This window comes from Heterodontus francisci, chromosome 13 (genome assembly GCF_036365525.1).
Source record: "Heterodontus francisci isolate sHetFra1 chromosome 13, sHetFra1.hap1, whole genome shotgun sequence".
Classification (NCBI taxonomy): domain Eukaryota; kingdom Metazoa; phylum Chordata; class Chondrichthyes; order Heterodontiformes; family Heterodontidae; genus Heterodontus; species Heterodontus francisci.
In genome coordinates this window covers 106,079,912-106,099,871 of record NC_090383.1, presented here as the reverse complement: position 1 = coordinate 106,099,871, position 19,960 = coordinate 106,079,912, and the positions used below count along the sequence as shown (strand labels likewise).

The window sequence follows — 19,960 nt, the reverse complement described above, 5'->3', positions numbered from 1 at the left end:
CCAGTAAAGATATGAGCACCAGAATTTTTTTAAATTCATTCATGGGATGTAGGCGTCGCTGGCCAGGCCAGCATTTATTGCCCATCCCTAATTGCCCTTGAGAAGGTGGTGGTGAGATGCCTTCTTGAACCGCTGCAGTCCATTTGGGGTAGGTATACCCACAGTGTTGTTAGGAAGGGAGTTCCAGGATTTTGACCCAGCAACAGTGAAGGAACGGCAATATAGTTCCAAGTCAGGATGGTGTGTGACTTGGACGGGAACTTGCAGGTGGTGATGTTCCCATGCATCTGCTGCTCTTGTCCTTCGAGGTGGTAGAGGTCGTGGGTTTGGAAGGTGCTGTCGAAGGAGCCTTGGCGTGTTGCTGCAGTGCATCTTGTAGATGGTACACACTGTTGCCACTGTGCGTCAGTGGTGGAGGGAGTGAATGTTTGTGGATGGGGTGCCAATCAAGCAGGCTGCTTTGTTCTGGATGGTGACGTGCTTCTTGAGTGCTGTTGGAGCTGCACCCATCCAGGCAAGTGGAGAGTATTCCATCACACTCCTGACTTGTGCCTTGTAGATGGTGGACAGGCTTTGGGGAGTCAGGAGGTGTGTTACTCACCACAGGATTCCTAGCCTCTGACCTGCTCTTGTAGCCATGGTATTTATATGGCTACTCCAGTTCATCCAAACCAGAGTTTGGATGACCGCAAGTTTATGGAGAGTAGAATGTGGGAGACCAGCCAGGAGTGTGTTGGAATAGTCAAGTCAAGCTGTTGAGCTGAGACAGGGCGAAGTTGGGCAATGTTATGGATGTGGAAATAGGCAGTCTTAGTGATAGCACAAACAAGAAAGAAAGCAATGGCTGGATTCTGTGCTGGAGGTTGAACTCCCAGCGCCGGGCCGAAAAGGCAAGGGGAACACCACCTCTGCCTTTTCGTGCACCACCCCCCCACCCCACCCCCCAACCCCGGTCTTTTTGATTCAAAGTTTTAGGAGACTCCAAGAGCTGCTAGACAATCAGAGGGCCAGCACCCCAGCAGTATTGGCAGCACCACCAGGAGCAGTTGCCAATGCCAGTACTGCAGAGGCCTTGGACCCAGGCCCAGTGCTGGAATCCCAGAGCAGAGGTAGGTGAGGCGGGGTCAGCGGGGCCAGTCCAGAAAGGGCAGGTGGTGGAGTAATTCAGTCCAGGAGGAAGGGGTTCCCTGTGAGTAAAGTTGTTTCCGGTGGAGGGGTCCTCCATGGGCCACAAATTGCCCACAGAGGAGGAATCCCCCCACCACCCACAAGCCCCCAGGGAGGGCGCTTCGTTTTACAAGGTCCCCCGCCACCGATCCTGCCTTGGGTGGGGGGGGGGGGGTGGGGGAAGGTGGGGGCCTCAAAATCCCGGCCCAAATGTTCCCAAGCATGAAATACTAATTTCATTACCATTCTAACAAACGCATGTGTGATTTATTAGTTAAAGCAGCAAACCTGCCTATACTGAACCCTCACTTTTACAGCTACAATTTAACCAACCTAATATAACTTCTTCCATTTAGTAGACATTGCATTAAGAGAGCAAGATCACTTCGCTCTGTGCACTGGACCTGGAAAAGTTCGGTAACACTGACACATCACGGACCTGATTTCTGTTACACTTATAACAGCACATTAGGCGGGGACAGACCTGACAGACTGGCTGTACTGTCAGACATGACCCTTGACCCCCAGAGGGTGCTTGGCCTTCCCACTGGCAGGCGTGTATTTCATGGTCAATGAGCTCGTTTAGGGGAGCTGCACCCACTGTGATAAACATGGCACCTTGGTGGTCACTCTGAGCCTCTGCAACAGGTTGATGCAAGCTGGAAGCAGTTATGAGTCTCACCTCTTTTAACTTTAAATTGCACATGACTTGACAGAGAGAGAGAGAGAGAAAAATATATAATTCATTCCTCAGTGCTTTTGCAGCAGTGAGATCAGTCCAGGCATGTTGCTAATTGTCACGTTGGACATGACAAATCCTCAATCATTAAACCGTAGCTGCTACCACAGTATCTGTTCCTCTTTGCACACAAGCTGCCTGGCCTATAATATCATGTGAAACATAGAGAGATACAGCACTGAAACAGGCCCTTCGGCCCACCAAGTCTGTGTTGACCAACAACCACCCATTTATACTAATCCTACATTAATCCCATATTCCCTACCACATCCCCACCATTCTCCTACGACTTACCTACACTAGGGGCAATTTACAATGGCCAATTTACCTATCAACCTGCAAGTCTTTGGTTGCAGGAGGAAACCAGAGCACCCGGCAGAAACCCATGCGGTCACAGGGAGAACTTGCAAACTCCGCACAGACAGTACCCAGAACTGAACCTGCTAACCACTGCGCCACTTGAAGTTATCCACTTTGGTGGAAAAAACAGAATGGCAGAGAATTTCTTAAATGGTGAGAGGTTGGTAAGTGTTGATGTCCAAAGGGACCTGGGTATCCTTGTTCACGAGTCACTAAAAGCTAGCTTGCAGGTGCAGCAAGCAATTAGAAGGCAAATAGTATGTTGGCCTTCATTGCAAGGGGATTTGAGTACAGGAGTAAAGATGTCTTGCTGTAGTTGTATAAAGCCTTGGTGAGACCACACCTGGAGTATTGTATACAGTTTTGGTCTCCTTATGTAAGGAAGAATATACTTGCCATGGAGGGAGTGCAGTGGAGGTTCACCAGACAATCCCTGGAATGGCAGCATTGTCTTATGAGGAGAGATTGCAGAAACTGGGCCTGTATTCTCTAGAGTTTTGAAGAATGAGAGGTGATCTCATTGAAACTTACAAAATTCTTACAGGGCGTGACAGGGTGGATGTGGATAGGATGTTTCCCCTGGCTGGTGAGTCTCAGAATAAAGGGATAGACCATTTAAGACTGAGATGAGGAGGAATTTCTTCACTCAGAGGGTGGCGAATCTTTGGAATTCTCTATCCCAGAGGGCTGTAGAAGCTCAATCATTGAGCATGTTCAAGACAGAAATTGATAGATTTCTGGATACTAATGACATCAAGGGATATGGATGTCAGCTATGATCTAACTGAAGGCAAAGCAGGCTTGACGGGCAGAATGACCTATTCCTGCTCCTATTTCCTATGATCCTATGGCATGCTGAGTGTTTCCAGCAGTTTCTCCATTAGCTAATGCAGCTGTTAGTAAATCTTGCAGTTACAACAACTTGCATTTAGCACAGGCCTTAAATGTAAAGAAAAAAAAAAGAGTGCCAAGGTGCTTCAGTGAAGTGTGGAGAAAAATCGATGTTGAGCCAAAAAGGAGAGATTGGAGGAAGGGTGAGCAAACAGCTTACTTAAAGAAGTGGGTTTTAAGGAAAGTGCTAAGGACGGGAGGGAGGTGGAGAGACAGAGAATGGGACCTAGGGCATGGTTACATTTTATAACCAGGGAGGGGAAAATTGGCAATGGTCACTCTCCAGACTACTATCCAGCAGCCCCTGCTGGTGGGTGAATGTTAGGCAGTGCTATCTCTGATCAAATACACTGCCCACTGTGGGACCATACGCAGCAAATACACAGCCTTCAGGAGAAGGGGAGGGGAGGACACCTGTGAGCAGAAAAGGACCACACTGCCAACAACACTGTCAGGCCTCACCCACTTACGTGAGGTAGTGGAGAGTGATCTCCACACCAGCTGTGGACACATAGCCAGCAATGAGTCAATGTCAGGAGGAAATCAGCAAAGGGGAAAAAGAACTAATGTCAAAAATAACATAAGTAGCTTATATAATTAAGCTGAATATAACAGCATCATCAGGGCCAGATCAGAGATTTGTTCTGGGGAGATAGAATGGGGGAGAATCAATTGTGTGTGAAGGTGTGGGGCAGGAGAGAGGAAGAGACAATTTTGAGGATTGGAAAAGAAATGAGTATCTCATATTACCTCACTCACTCGGGGAGGGTAGGAAGAGGTGCTGAGGGATATTCTGTGCTGCTGTGATTAACAATTAACGACCAATTTAACTGTAAATTCTGTGCAATGAAATGTACCTTTTCACTAATTAAGTGCCAAATGAATGGCTCCGCTTGTTCTGTCCATCCGAGCTTTGCTTCGGATCTATGTTCGTCAATAAGGCTTCAGTGCAACATGTGAATCAGATCTTAGGAAAATAAGCATCTGACTGTCATGTGGCCATCAGATGGCAACAGCTGTCTTTGGATTCGATAAGAATGTTTTTCCTTTATTCACTCATCACCCCCACCTCCCGATTAATATTTTTAATTATAAAGTGAATTGAAACTATACATGCAATTTCTCATCTGGTCACACATCAAGTCCAGTATCAGTGAGCAGTCCAGCATTCTGTAGAATAAGTTTATATGTCGCTAGTTGGCACTGGAGTGGATTATAAATCATGGGCTACTGTAAATCAGGTTAACGGTCTGCATTCTCTGGTTGGAGCCTTTAAGAGGCAGTGAGGCTGGGTTAACAGCTTGAGTCAGCTGCCTGGACTACCAGTCTCGAGCTGTTGGTGTGTTCTACAGTCAAGTACACTGACCATCACCTACAAGCAGAAGGAAATAACTTAAACAGTAAGTGCTAGTAATGGCCAGAAAGGCTCCTCAGCATCCAAAAGACACAGGACAGCTTAACGATTCAGGCATAGCTCGTCACTAGTGTTAGGATTACCTCCCACATTCCCACCTCTCTGATGCTGACTGACTTGCTGTGTATTTCCATCACTGGGCAGCACAGTGGTTAGCACTGCAGCCTCACGGCTCCAGGGACCCGGGTTCGACTCTGGGTACTGCCTGTGCAGAGTTTGCAAGTTCTCCCTGTGACCGTGTGGGTTTTCGCCGGGTGCTCCGGTTTCCTCCCACAGCCAAAGACTTGCAGGTTGATAGGTAAATTGGCCATTGTAAATTGCCCCTAGTGTAGGTAGGTGGTAGGGAATATGGGATTACTGCAGGGTTAGTATTTATTTCATTTCATCTTAGTTTGTTCAGTTTGCTTACCCACTGTTTTTTTCAGGTTTGCACTTGCTGCTGTTCAATATTCAGTGTATTAATACCTAATCTGTACTAATGCTTTGTCTTTCAACACACCATTAACATATTGTTTGCCTTTGCTCCGTGACCTTTTGGTCAGCTATGTGGCCTGGTCCAATCTAGACCTCCTTTGTTATCTCTTGCCCCACCCCCACCTCACTTGCTTATAGCCTGTGACTTTTCTAATATTTGTCAGTTCCGAAGAAGGGTCACTGACCCGAAACGTTAACTCTGCTTCTCTTTTCACAGATGCTGCCAGACCTGTTGAGTGGTTCCAGCATTTCTTGTTTTTATTTCAGATTTCCAGCATCCGCAGTATTTTGCTTTTATTTTTGTATAAATGGGTGGTTGTTGGTCGGCACAGACTCGGTGGGCCGAAGGGCCTGTTTCAGTGCTGATTCTCTAAATAAAATAAAATTTCCTTTTTTTTTAATCAGATTTCCAACAGATTTTTTTTTCTTTCCCACATCTAATAGAGGGAGATCTTTGTTCTTTAAAAAAACCCATCAGAGGTCATTAATCTGTAGTTATGCTTTTGATAAATATAGACTGAAACCCTAGGGTGAACATTATCATTTTGGTGTCGAGGCTGTGGGATCGCACTCTAAGATTTGTGCTCACACAAGTTGGAAACAGCCTATCTTTCGGCATTTCACATGGTCAGCCCTTATTTGTGGGCAGCTCCCGGCAAGGACTGGGCCTCTTGTTGAGAACTCGCTCAGTGACAAGGGCAGTGACTGGAAAGATATCTTGGCAGGTCAACAGCCATTACAGGGCAGCAGCTGGGTTTTAAAGAGGTGCAAGTCCTTATGAGCGAGTACTTATATGTGGGGAAGAAAATTATTGGCAGGCTTTGGCTGATTGTATGGGAAATGAAAACTTGTTTGGTCGCCTCTCCAAAGGCTGTACGAAGAGGCTGGCAGAACATTAGCACATGCCAAAAGACAACATAGAGGCAGGAAACAGTCTGAGGGGCAAGTGGCCCAGCACCAAATCCCCTCCCGCATGGAGAGGAAAGTGAAGAAGCAGCTCATGTGATGGGTATGGGAAGGGTTTCTCCATTTGGCGCTACATGGCGTTTGGCCCAGAAGACAGCAGTGAAGGAGGTAGCGGCCAGGGTCAATACTATTTATGATACATGTGGAACCTCAGTACAGATACAGATGATGGCAGCACAACTATCTTCAGAAGTCTTCCAAGACATTGTTGTAGCATAGTTGGGGGTGAAGGGGTGGGGAAGCGTCGGGTAGGGTTGCCAACTCTAGTTGATGTATTCCTGGAGGCTTCATCACAAGATTTCCAGTCGCCCACGGCCCTTCCAGTCCCATCACCCGCCATCGGTCGCCTGACATGCTAATCATTGCAGCAACCCGCCCTCTCACACTGATTGGAAAGTGAACAGACCCCCTAATTACCCAAGTATCTCCTTTATTTCCACAAGTAACAATGAATGAACAAGAGAATCAGATGTGTCAACTTAGTTATTTCCCCCCTCAGATACAACTGAATATCCTTTCTAAGAAAAATCATTATGCGCCAAATGGCAAATCACAATATGTCAAACAGATATATTTTCTAAAGTTTAACATGCCTCACACATCATTAATCACTATTGTGCTATGCTGACTAACAGGCTGCTGGAGGATTCAAGCTTTGCATCTGGGAGCTTTTGTAAAAGCATAGACACTTTCAGCACAGGAGGAGAATATTTTGTGTGCTGACTCTTTGCTAGAGCAATGTTAACAAATCCCACTGTCCCACTCCCTCCTCATTGCCCCACTTTTTCCTCTGTTTCAAATGTTTATTCACTCTTCCCTGAAAACATGCAGTAGTCTCCACCTTGACTACTTCCTCTACTTCAAGCTCCAACATCCCTCTGAGTAGAAAAGTTTCTCTTAACCTCTCTCGTCACTCTCCTCATGGTTTTAAGTTGATTTCCCAGCCAGAAGAAATGGGGAGCTGAGCAGAAAGTGGGTGGGCGGTTGTAGTGGCGGGAGTGCTGACTAGCCAGAAGAGTCGATGGGGAGAGACCCGCCATTAGCAAGTTCGAGGCAAGCTGCCAGTGTGCTATGCGCTAACCTAAGGTAATTTGCCAATTAGGAGGGGGGAAATTGGGCATGGCTTCAGGTCCTTAAGGGACTGCAACAGCTTAAAGAGGAGGTGCTTTTGTTTGTGGGGAAATGAGAGGAGCAGTACTATGGAGCAGCAGGTAAACACACGTTTCAGCAGGACACTAAAGTGGAGATGCTAGTGGAGTGAGCTCACATCACAAGGAAGGTCCTATACTCCACAGCAGGCGAACCTTGAAACGGGCACGGTGAGAGGTGGGCAAAACGTTATTACCATTGGCATTCTCTTCCGAACTTGACTGCAATACCGCATGGGGTTTAACAATCTCACCAGGAGCACCAAGCTAAGACTCACCTTCTCATCTCTCACATTTCCTGCTAAGCTGGCCAAAGACCCTACATTAATGTATCTATCCTTCCCTTCCCTAGTCACCATTGCTATCCATTAGTCAGCAGGGTAGACTCCACCACACCTCCTTTCTGCTTTCACCCAAATCACTCACAAGTTGCTACTGTCTTTACTAAGGTTTGAAGGTGATGAAAGTTCTGTCAGAAATTTTTTATTCATTCATGGGATGTAGACATTGCTGAAAAGATCAGCATTTATTGTCCATCTCGAATTGCCCTTGAGAAGGTGGTGGTGAGCTGCCTTCTTGAACTGCTGTAATCCTTGGGCTGTATGTACACCAACAGTGCTGTTAGGAAGGGAGTTCCAGGATTTTGACCCAGCGACAACGAAGGAACGGCGATATAGTTCAAGTCAGGATGGTGTGGGGCTTAGAGGGGAGCTAGCAGGTGGTCATGTTCCCACGCATCTGCTGCCCTTGTCCTTCTAAGTGGTAGAGGTCACAGGTTTGGAAGGTGCTGTCTAAGGAGCCTTGGTGCCTCACTGCAGTGCATCTTGTAGATGGTACACACTACTGCCACTGTGCATCGGTGGTGGAGGGAGTGAATGTTTGTGGATGGGGTGCCAATCAAGTGGGCTCTTTTGTTCTGGATGGTGTCGAGCTTCTTGAGTGTTGTTGGAGCTGCACCCATCCAGGCAAGTGGAGAGTATTCCATCACACTCCTGACATGTGCCTTGTAGATGGTGGACAGGCTTTGGGGAGTCAGGAGGGGAGTTACTCGCCTCAGGATTCCTAGTCTCTGACCTGCTCTTGTAGCCATGGTATTTATATGGCTACTCCAGTTTAGTTTCTGGTCAATTGTAGCCCCCAGGATGTTGATGGTGGGGGATTCAGTGATCGTAATGCCATTGAATGTCAAGGGGAGATAGTTAGATTCTCTCTTGTTTGAGATAGTCATTGTCTGGTACTTGTGTGGCACGAATGTTACTTGCCACTTATCAGCCCAAGCCTGGATATTGTCCAGATCTTGCTGCATTTCTACACAGACTGCTTCAGTATCTGAGGAGTCACAAATGGACTGAACATTGTGCAATCATCAGTGAACCTCTCCACTTCTGACTTTGTGATTGAAAGGGGGTCATTGATGAAGCAACTGAGGATGGTTGGGCCTAGGACACTTGTTCTTCTAGGCAGTAGAGGTCGCAGGTTTAGGAGGTGCTGTTGAAGGAGCCTTGGCATCTTGTAGATGGTACACACTGCTGCCACTGTGTGCCAGTGGTGCCCAGGAGTAAATGTTTAGGTTAGTGGATGGGCTGCCAATCAAGCAGGCTGCTTTGTTCTGAATGGTGTTGGAACTGCTCTCATTCAGGCAAGTGGAGAGTATTCCATCACATTCCTGCCTTGTGCCTTGTAGATGGTGGAAAGGCTTTGGGGTGTCAGGAGGTGAGTTACTCGCCACAGAAATTCCAGCCTCTGAACCACTCTTGTAGCCACAGTATTTATATGGCTGGTCCAGAGAAGTTTCTGGTCAATGGTAACCCCCAGGATATTGATAGTGGGGGATTCAACAATGGTAATGTCATAGGGAGGTTGTTAGACTCTCTCGTTGGAGATGGTTGTTACCTGGCATCTGTGTGGCATGTGCCATTATCAGCATAAGCCTGAATGTTGACCAGGTCTTGTTGCAAGCCGGAATGGACTGCTTCATTATCTGTGACGTTGTGAATGGTACTGGACACTGTGCAATCATCAGCGAACATTCCCACTTCTGACCTTATGTTGGAGGGAAGGTCATTGATGAAGCAGCTGAAGATGGTTGGGCCTAGGACACTACCCTGAGGAACTCCTGCGGTGATGTCCTGGGGCTGAGATGATTGGCCTCCAACAATCACAACCATCTTCCTTTCTGCTAGGAATGACTCCAACCATTGAATAACTTTTTCTGATTCCTAATTTTACTAGGGCTCCTTGATGCCATACTCGGTCAAATTCTGCCCTGATGTCAAGGGCAGTCACTCACACATCACATCTGGAATTCAGCTCTTTAGTCCATGTTTGGACCAAGGCTGCAATGAGATCTGGAGCTGAGTGGCCCTGGCGGAACCCAAACTGAGCATTGGTGAGCAGGTTAGTGCTGAGTAAGTGCTGATTGATAGCTCAGTCAATGACACCTTCCATCACTTTGCTGATGATTAAAAGTAGACTGACGGAGCAGTAATGGGCCAGACTGGATTTGTCCTGCTTTTTTAGGGCACTATGTACCTCTACGTGCAGAGAGATCGACTATTGACATGCTGTTCTCCCTTCGTCAGATACAGGAGAAATGCCGTGAACAACAGATGCCCCTCTACATTGCTTTCATTGATCTCACCAAAGCCTTTGACCTCGTCAGCAGACGTGGTCTCTTCAGACTACTAGAAAAGATCGGATGTCCACCAAAGCTACTAAGTATCATCACCTCATTCCATGACAATATGAAAGGCACAATTCAACATGGTGGCTCCTCATCAGAGCCCTTTCCTATCCTGAGTGGTGTGAAACAGGGCTGTGTTCTCGCACCCACACTTTTTGGGATTTTCTTCTCCCTGCTGCTTTCACATGCGTTCAAATCCTCTGAAGAAGGAATTTTCCTCCACACAAGATCAGGGGGCAGGTTGTTCAACCTTGCCCGTCTAAGAGCGAAGTCCAAAGTACGGAAAGTCCTCATCAGAGAACTCCTCTTTGCTGACGATGCTGCTTTAACATCTCACACTGAAGAATGCCTGCAGAGTCTCATCGACAGGTTTGCGTCTGCCTGCAATGAATTTGGCCTAACCATCAGCCTCAAGAAAACGAACATCATGGGGCAGGATGTCAGAAATGCTCCATCCATCAATATTAGCGACCACGCTCTGGAAGTGGTTCAAGAGTTCACCTACCTAGGCTCAACTATCACCAGTAACCTGTCTCTAGATGCAGAAATCAACAAGCGCATGGGTAAGGCTTCCACTGCTATGTCCAGACTGGCCAAGAGAGTGTGGGAAAATGGCGCACTGACACGGAACACAAAAGTCCGAGTGTATCAGGCCTGTGTCCTCAGTACCTTGCTCTACGGCAGCGAGGCCTGGACAACGTATGCCAGCCAAGAGCGACGTCTCAATTCATTCCATCTTCGCTGCCTTCGGAGAATAATTGGCATCAGGTGGCAGGACTATATCTCCAACACAGAAGTCCTTGAAGCGGCCAACACCCCCAGCTTATACACACTACTGAGTCAGCGGCGCTTGAGATGGCTTGGCCATGTGAGCCGCATGGAAGATGGCAGGATCCCCAAAGACACATTGTACAGCGAGCTCGCCACTGGTATCAGACCCACCGGCCGTCCATGTCTCCGTTATAAAGACGTCTGCAAACGCGACATGAAATCGTGTGACATTGATCACAAGTCGTGGGAGTCAGTTGCCAGCATTCGCCAGAGCTGGCGGGCAGCCATAAAGACAGGGCTAAATTGTGGCGAGTCGAAGAGACTTAGTAGTTGGCAGGAAAAAAGACAGAGGCGCAAGGGGAGAGCCAACTGTGCAACAGCCCCAACAAACAAATTTCTCTGCAGCACCTGTGGAAGAGCCTGTCACTCCAGAATTGGCCTTTATAGCCACTCCAGGCGCTGCTTCACAAACCACTGACCACCTCCAGGCGCGTATCCATTGTCTCTCGAGATAAGGACGCCCAAAAGAAAGATGTACCTGAGAAATTTTCCATTTTGTTAGATAGATGCAGTGTTGAGGCTGTACTGGAACAGTTTTGCAAGAGATGTGGCTAGATCTGGAACACAATTCTTCAGCACTACAGCCAGAATGTTGTCTGACCCCTTTGCCGTGTCCAGTGCGCTCAGCCTTTTCTTAATATCAGTCAGCTCGGTCAGTAGTGGGGCTACCGAGCCACTCTTGATGGACATTGAAGTCCCCACCCAGAGTACATTCTGTGCCCTTGCTACCTACCTTCAGTGCTTCTTCCAAGTGGTGTTTAACATGGAGGAGTACTGGACTCATCAGCTGAGGGAGGGCAGTAGACGGTAATCAGCAAGGGGCTTCCTAACCCATTTGACCTGATGTCATGAGACTTCATGGGGTCCAAAGTTAATGTTGAGGACTCCCAGGGCCACTCCCTCCCAACTGTATACCACTGTGCCGTCACCTCCGTTGGCTCCGTCCTGCTGGTGCAACAAGATTTAGAATCGTAGAATCATAGAATGGTTACAGCACTGAAGGAGTCCATTCAGCTCATCATGTCTGTCCTGCCTCTTTGCAAGAGCAACGCAGCTAGTCCCACTCCCATGCCCTTACCCTGTAGCTCTTCAAATTTTCTCTCTTCAGGTAATTATCCAATTCCCTATTGAAAGCTATGATTGAATCTGCCTCCACCACACTCTCAGGCAGTGCATTCCAGATACTAACCACGCACTGCGTAAAAAAGTTTATCCTCATGTCACCTTTGGTTCTTTTGCTAATCACCTTAAATTGGTGTCCTCTGGTTCTCAACCCTTCCACCAATGAGAACAGTTTCTCTATCTACTGTGTCCAGACCCTTCATGATTTTGAACCCATCTGTAAAATCTTCTCTCAACCTTCTCTTCTGTAAGGAGAACAACCCCAGCTTCTCCAATCTATCCATGTAACTTAAGTCCCTCATTCCCGGAATCATTCTCATGAATCTTTTCTGCACCTTCTCTAAAACCATCACACCTTTCCTAATCTGTAGTGCCCAGAATTGGACACAGTACACCCGTTGAGGCCAAACCAGTGCTTTATAAAAGTTCATCATAATTTCCTTGCTTTTATACTCTATGGCCAGAATTTTACATGGTTGGCGGTGGTCCTGCCCTCCAGCTGAAAAGTTGGGGACAGCCCGCCTCCGCCGGGCCTGGAAGTCATGCAGCAATTTTGTATGGCCAAGGTCCTTATTGGCCTCGGTCAGGTTTTCCACCCCTCTTGAGGCAGGAAGTTCCGCCTCTGGGAGCGGTGACCACTGCTGGGACTGCACCCAGCGAGAGAAGCCACCATAGACACCAGCCTGGGAGCAGGTTAGCGGGGATTGGGCCTTGCGGGGGGTGGGGGGGGGGGGTGCAATTGGCTGGGCCCCAGCCAAAGGGTAGGTGTCGTATTATAGGGCAGGAGGGATAGTTTTAGCGGGGGTGGCCCATGCTGCTGAGGGAGGGGTCCCTCTGTGGGGCACAGGGTGCCTGATCAGGAGGTCCCCCTAACAGCCCGCATGGAGTTCACTATTACTGGGCAGCCTCCTCAAGTGGTCAAATGGCCACTTTAAGGCCTCAAATGCCCTGGAGTGGACGGGTGTTTGCCACATCCCCTGCTGCTGGTAAAAGAGCAGCAGGGGCGGGCAGGCGATGGGAACGCCACCCCTCTCCCCACTCCCACCACCACCTCCAGCCCACCTACCTGGGGTGGAGGGGGGAGGTAGTGGGGTGCATAAAATTCTGGCCTATGCCTATATTTATCAAGCCGAGGACTGGTGATGGAGGAGTCTGGAACGGTGGCTCAAATGATATAATTCTGTATAACCATGTCAGGCTGTGCTTGATTAATCTGTGGGACATCTCCCCCAGTTTTAGCATGTCCCCAGATTAGTGAAGAGGACTTTGCAGGATCGGCTGGGGCAGGTGTGCCTTTGTCAGATCCAGTGCCTAAGTCGAAGTCGGGTGTTCTGTCCGGTGTTATTATTATTCGACTTTTCCACAGCACTTTGATACAATGGCTTGTGTGGCCATTTCAGAGGGCAGTTTAGAGTCAAACACATTGCTGTGGGTCTCGGATTGGCCAGACTGGATAAGGACGGAAGATTTCCTTCCCTGAAGGACATTCATGAACCAGATAGGTTCGACAATTAATAGCATGTCCTGCACGCCCCATCATATGTAGGCTCCCTTCATTTACGTATTTACATATTAACAATTTAGAATCGTTGATTTGTAGAACACATTCACTCCTGTCCTGGCTCTCTGACAGAGCTGTTCACTTAATCCCATTCTCCTGCCCTTACGTCCAGACCCTTTTAACCTTTTCTAAATTTAGGCATTTGCTGCCTTGTCTTTTTCTTCAAAAAAAGCGCAAAAGAAATGAAGTATTTTAGTGCGAGAAGAGTTTAACTTACAGCGTCCGTCTACAAAGAAGGGCAGATTTCCACGAAGCGACTGCTGTGAATCGTACTCGGGTGCTGAGACAGAATAGTCAGGCTGGTAGGGGGCCATCAATGCATCTTGGCCATATTCGTGCCGTCTCCCAGTCACAGGAAGATTACAAAGTCGCGCGTAGTCATCTGTGGTTTAAAAAACAGCAAGAATAAATATGGAGTTGATGCAACATAATTTTGCTTCTTCTTTGTTCCCCTGCAGACAGACAATATATCACCGTTCCTTCATTGTCGCTGGGTCAAAACCCTGGAAACCCCCTCCGTAACGGCACTGTAGGTGTATCTTCACCACACGGACTGCAGCTGTTCAAAGAGGCAGCTCACCGCCACCTTCTCATGGGCAACTGGGGATGGGCAATAAATGCTGGCCTTGCCAGTGGTGCTCACATCGCATGAATGGATAAAGAAAAAGACCAGCAAAACTTAGAGATAAACAGCATCCCCAGAGTTGGCACACAGTCATCATAATTGTCCCATGTTTAGCTTGGATTTTCTTACTGACGTGTTTAGTTTGAGACTCAGATTTAATTTCAAAATAAATTGCAAACTCTCCTTCCCCAACATGCATCCCTACTAAGTATGCTGTACTAAGCAGCAGCGATATTTTTTTTATTAATTTTTTAAAAAATTTATTTATTTATTTATTATTTATTTTATTTATTTTATTTTTTATTTATTTTTTTTATTTATTTTATTTATTTATTTATTTAGAGATACAGCACTGAAACAGGCCCTTCGGCCCACCGAGTCTGTGCCGACCATCAACCACCCATTTATACAAATCCTACATTAATCCCATATTCCCCACCACACCCCCACCTTCCCTCAATTCCCCTACCACCTACCTATACTAGTGGCAATTTACAATGGCCAATTTACCTATCAACCTGCAAGTCTTTGGCTGTGGGAGGAAACCAGAGCACCCGGCTAAAACCCACGCGGCCACAGGCATGAGGCATCAGTAATCAGTTAATTTCAGATCAATCACAAACGGTAAATGATTCTTACCCGTTGTCGCCTATTCCCCTTCCTGCCTTGTGTGGTGTAACTTTAGATGTTCTTTTTCAGTGGGAAAAGAGAGAGGCAAAGATGGTTGCATTCAAATTTACCAGTGTCAAAAGAATTAAAGTGTCCAAAGTCAGCAACTGTGCAAGTGTTATTGTGCCTAAAACTATTGTACGGCTTTTCAGGGAATTGTCTGCAGGAACTTGTAACTCAAAAGCCCAAAGTTCCTATACCAAAGAAAGAAGCAGCATTTATAAAGCTCCTCTCATAGCCCCAGACTGTCCCAAAGTACTTTACAGACAATCATTCCTCTAGTAGTGGAATCATTGTTATTTTGTAGGCAATCAAGGCAGCCAATTTACACAATCCCAGAAAAAGCAGTGAATTAAATGACCCAATAATCTGTTTTGATGGTGATGATCAAGAAGTAAAGGCTGACCAGGACATTTGGACTGAATTTTCGGGGCCCCGAAGTTGGAAACTGAGATGAGGGGGCCCCCAAAAAACCGGCGCCGGGTGGCCTGTCAATTTCAAATCGTTGATCCCACTCTCCTCCTAATCAAGGGCAGTTAAACCAGTTAAAAAGCTCATTAAGAGTTTGCTGAAGGGGGTGGGGTGGAATATTTAAAGGGGCGAATGGGTTTGAGAAGCTGTCAGTTTCTGACCAGCTGAGGGAGGCGGGTACACTGTGCAGAGCCAGTCAAGGCTGCCCCAGGGCATCACCCCGGCCCCATAAGAGGGTCAATGGGCAAAGGAGGACTCAGCACTTGTTAAGTAGGTGCTCTTGGTGCTGTGCAGGTGGCAGGGAGAGTGGGCACTCAGCGCTTGGGCACTTAGCAGGGTCGTCACCCCCTCCCCCCCCCCCCCCCCCCCAGCATTGTGGGGGCAGAAGAGTAGGGGGAAAGGCTGCCAATCACAATGGGACGTCCACCTGTCCAAAAGGAAGGCTGCAACTGGAACTGGGGGCACAACTGTCAGATTTTGGGCCCTGTGGCAATGAGGGACAACACCCTCTGCAGGAAGGGGAGGACCCCAGGCAACAGGAAGGCATGGGAGAGGAAAGAGGGGCAGGAAGGCAAAAGAGGCCATACCCTCAACACAGGATCTACCGCCGAAGACAGAGCTACCTGGAGATCACCGAGACCCAGTGCCACGGGAGACCGCAACTCTCCAGGAAGATGGTCATGGAGATCTGTTCCCTCATTGCTGAAGACCTCACACCTCACAGAACTGGTTGCCATGCTCTGCCACGGGCCAAAGTTACTGTGACCTTGAACTTCTTCACTTCTGGCTCCTTACAAGGATCAGCTGTGGACTTTTGTGGCATCTTGCAAATGGCTGCACACCACAGGTCACTGATGCCCTCTTTACCAGAGCTGAATAACAAATTCATGTGATGGCAAACGCGGTCTTGCAGGGACAGAAGGCATTGGGTTTCACCTCCATCACTGGATTCCCCCAGGTGCAGGGCATCATTGATTGCACCCATGTGGCCATCAAGGCACCCAGTGACTGGCCAGTGAGATCCATCAACGGATTTCCACTCCCTCAACATCCAACTGGTCTGTGACCACAAGAGCTTATGTGTGCACTCACTTTCCTGGCAGCTGCCATGACTCCTCCATCTTCTGCCAGTTCAGGCTGCCTCAGTCCTTCACTCCATCCCTACAAAGTGCATGGATGGATCTAAGGGGACAGGAAATCCCTCGAAGAGATGGCTACTGACCCCTCCACAGGAACGCCAGAAAAAGGCACTGATATAACCAATGCCACCTGCTCAGCAGGACAAACACTGAGCAGGCCATCGGGCTTTTGGAGGTGCGATTCGGGTGCCTGGATCAGTCAGGTGGCACCCTCCAATACCCTCTTGCAAAGGTCTCAGTCATTGTGGTGGTCTGCTGCATTCTCCATAACATGGCCCTCCAGAGAGGTGTGGACCTTGAAGATGGTGAAGGCCTGGAAGGAGGCAGTTCATTGGGGGAGGAGCAGGAGGTAATCGAAGAGGAGGAATTGGAGGCAGAGGGAGTTGACACTGAATAGAGAGCAACTCCTCCTGCCATTCTCCCTCCTTTCCCTCACAGCCTCCAGCATTAGATCCATATTGACATCGATGAAGCATGCGGCAGCCCTGCCCTGGGTGCCAGGCCTCCAGCTCCCGTGACATCTTGTTTCCCTCTGGTGCAGTGGAAGGCTTTGGCAGATCTCTCCCTCCGGACAACCAGCAGCCTCTGTGATGGCTGCCATGGGTGTCTAAATGAGTCCCACACTGCATCTGATCCACGATTCCCCACTGGCTCTAAGTGGAAACTGTTTCCATATGAATTCAGGCTCATCCCTGTGAAAATCTGAACTTTAATCAGTTTCCCACTGGGGTGGGTTTCTGACCCAAAAACAGACCTGGCTCTTGCTTCCCATCTCCATGGTGAAAATGCAGCCTTTATTCTTGCTCTTCTTCAAATAGTGCTTTTATGTTCACTTGAGACAGCAGCTGACGTCTTGGTTTAAAGTTTCATCCGAAAGACAGTGCATCCAACAATGCAGCACTCCCTCAGTGTTGCACTGAGGTGTCAGCCTAGATTATATGGTTAGGCCCTGGCCTGGGTTAGCTCTGAGCCAGGGCTGACACTGGAAACAGGGAGCTGGTAACAGGAAGTAAACATTGGCTTAGTGGCAGGAGGCAGAGGGTGATGGTTAAGGGTTGTTGTTGCGGTTGGAAGCCTGTGACCAGCGGTGTACCATAGGGATTGATACTGGGACCCTTGCTGTTTGGAGTGTGCATTAATGATTTAGACGTGAATATAGGAGTTATGATCAGTAAGTTCGCAGATGACATGAAAATTGGTAGTGTCGTAAATAGTGAGGAGGAAAGCCTTAGATTATGGGACGATATAGATGGGCTGGTAAGATGGACGGAGCAGTGGCAGATGCAATTTAATCCTGAGAAGTGTGAGGTGATGCATTTTAGGAGGCCTAATAAGGCAAGGGAATATACAATGGATGGTAGGACCCTAGGAAGTACAGAGGGTCAGAGGGACCTTGGTGTACTTGTCTATAGATCACTGAATGCAGCAGCACAGGTAGATAAGGTGGTGAGGAAGGCATATGGGATACTTGGCTTTATTAGCCAAAGCATAAAATATAACAGCAGGGAGGTTATGATGGAGCTGTATAAAATGCTGGTTAGGCCACAGCTGGAGTCCTGTGTATAGTTCTGGTCATCACACTATAGGAAGGATGTGATTGCACCGGAGAGGGTGCAGAGGAGATTCACCAGGATGTTGCCTGGGCTGGAAGATTTCAGCTATGAAGAGAGACTGGATAGGCTCGGGTTGTTTTCCTTACAGCAGAGAAGGCTGAGGGGGGACCTGATTAAGGTATACAAAATTATGAGGGGCATAGATAGGGTAGATAGGAAGAAAAATTTTCTCTGAGCAGAGGGGTCAATAACCAGGAGGCACAGATTTAAGGTAAGGGGAAGGAGGTTTAGAGGGGATTTGAGGAAAAAAAATGTCACCCAGAGGGTGGTTGGAATCTGGAACGCACTGCCTGAAGGGGTGGTAGAGGCAGGAACCCTCACAACATTTAAGTATTTAGATGAGCACTTGAAATGCCATAGCATACAAGGCTACGGGCCAAGTGCTGGAAAATAGGATTAGAATAGATGGGCTTGATGGCCGGTGCAGACACGGTGGGCCAAAGGGCCTGTCTCTGTGCTGTATAACTCTATAACATTGACATTAGAGGTGGCTGTACAGAGCTCTACAAGTATTTTCCCAAAGGAACACTGCTGAATTTCAAAGAAAATTTGAAGTGTTCAAAGCTGGCATCATATTCAAATTGGCGCTGTGTACAGACAAGAATTTGTTGGGATTTAAGCCAAAATACCATCCACGAGAGTCCCAATGTCAGCAGTACTTTTAAATAAATCAAAGTTAGAAAGGTTTTTTGATTTCTGTTCATTTTTAAATACACAACAGTGCAAAGGAAACAAATCCCACAGATGAAATAATATAATTATTGAAATATCTTGGGTTAAGTTTACCTACAAATATTAACTCAACATGCACACCTCTGAGTTGCCAAGACTCCTCAGTGCACTGGTTAACAGGCAAGTCTTTCTTCTTATTTCTGTTGTACTAGGAACACCTCAGCAAGCCTGCATTCCCAGCAAAGAACCGTGCTGGAATGAAGGTCGGGGGTGGGTAGGCTTTGTAACCCTCTTTCCAGACCAAACTCCCTGCCGGCAGTGCAATGGTGCTGAGTTTCTCTCATTCAGCAGTGCTAGCAGACTGACACATTTTTGTCGATAGGATTTTGTAGTCAACAAAAAGAGCAGCAAGTTTTAATACTTGCCCCTTTAACTGACAATAAGGGACCATAGTGCACCAGTCAGGAGAGTCGGGTGGGACCAGTGACGTCAGTCTAATACGGTACATCAAGTAGCAGGGACCCTACTTTCCGATGTTTGCAGCCTTACACCATCTGACATATACCACAGAGACATAGGAACAGGAGGAAGCCATTTAGCCCCTCAAGCCTGCTCCGCCGTTCAATGAGATTCTGTCTGATCTGCAACCTAATTCCATATACCCACCTTTGCCCCATATCCTTTAATACCTTTGGTTAACCAAAATCTATCAATTTCAGATTTAAAATTAACAACTGATCTAGCATCAATTGCCATTTCTGGAAGAAGGTTCCAAACTTCTACCGTCCTTTGTGTGTAAAAGTGTTTCCTAACTTTATTCCTGAAAGATCCCTCTCTAATTTTTAGGTCTTGTGCCAGAATTCTGATTTATTTTTAAGACAAAGAACATGTTTTTTTCTCTCTAGTGACTTGTGTCCTTGACTCAATAAACATTCTCTGTTCCACTTTCAAGAGAACAAAAACACAGGGGAAGGCCAGTAATTCTCGGGACCAATTTGCAAGTCAAATGTAGGCTATGAAGCAGGTGTTTCAAGTCGAATGAGAAAAGGCAGGAACAGAAGAAAGAAGCTGATTAAAAGGAAGAAGAAACATTAGAAAATGGGAAGAGATGGATGTGTCGAAAGATAGAATATGTAGAATAAATAAACAGATTCCGTCTCTCCCCCACCCCACCCCCACCATTCCACGCCCCACCCCAACATAGAGTAGGCAAGAAGTAAGGTCCTAGCTATTCATTCATGAAGCTAATAGCACCAATAGATTATATAAACCACTAGGTGCTGGCTGGCACTACGGGATGTGGTTTCTGCACAAATCTCATCAACATATGTTAGTCTCTTGTTATTATACTTTGTTAGGAGTCCCAGATCACTGCTCAGGGGGAGACGGTGACATAGTGGTAATGTCACTGAACG

General features: G+C 47.4%; 1 protein-coding gene across 6 annotated transcripts in view; it reads right to left on the bottom strand.

Annotated features, from left to right (window-relative positions):
* The window catches only part of ltbp1 (latent transforming growth factor beta binding protein 1), a 368,337-nt gene that overhangs the window by 12,307 nt on the left and 336,070 nt on the right, over positions 1 to 19,960 (bottom strand). For all 6 annotated transcript variants that reach the window (XM_068045343.1, XM_068045346.1, XM_068045345.1 and 3 more), the window contains one exon: positions 13,574 to 13,738. In XM_068045343.1, the coding sequence (XP_067901444.1) occupies positions 13,574 to 13,738 (165 nt within the window). The remainder of the gene's footprint in view (positions 1 to 13,573; positions 13,739 to 19,960) is intronic.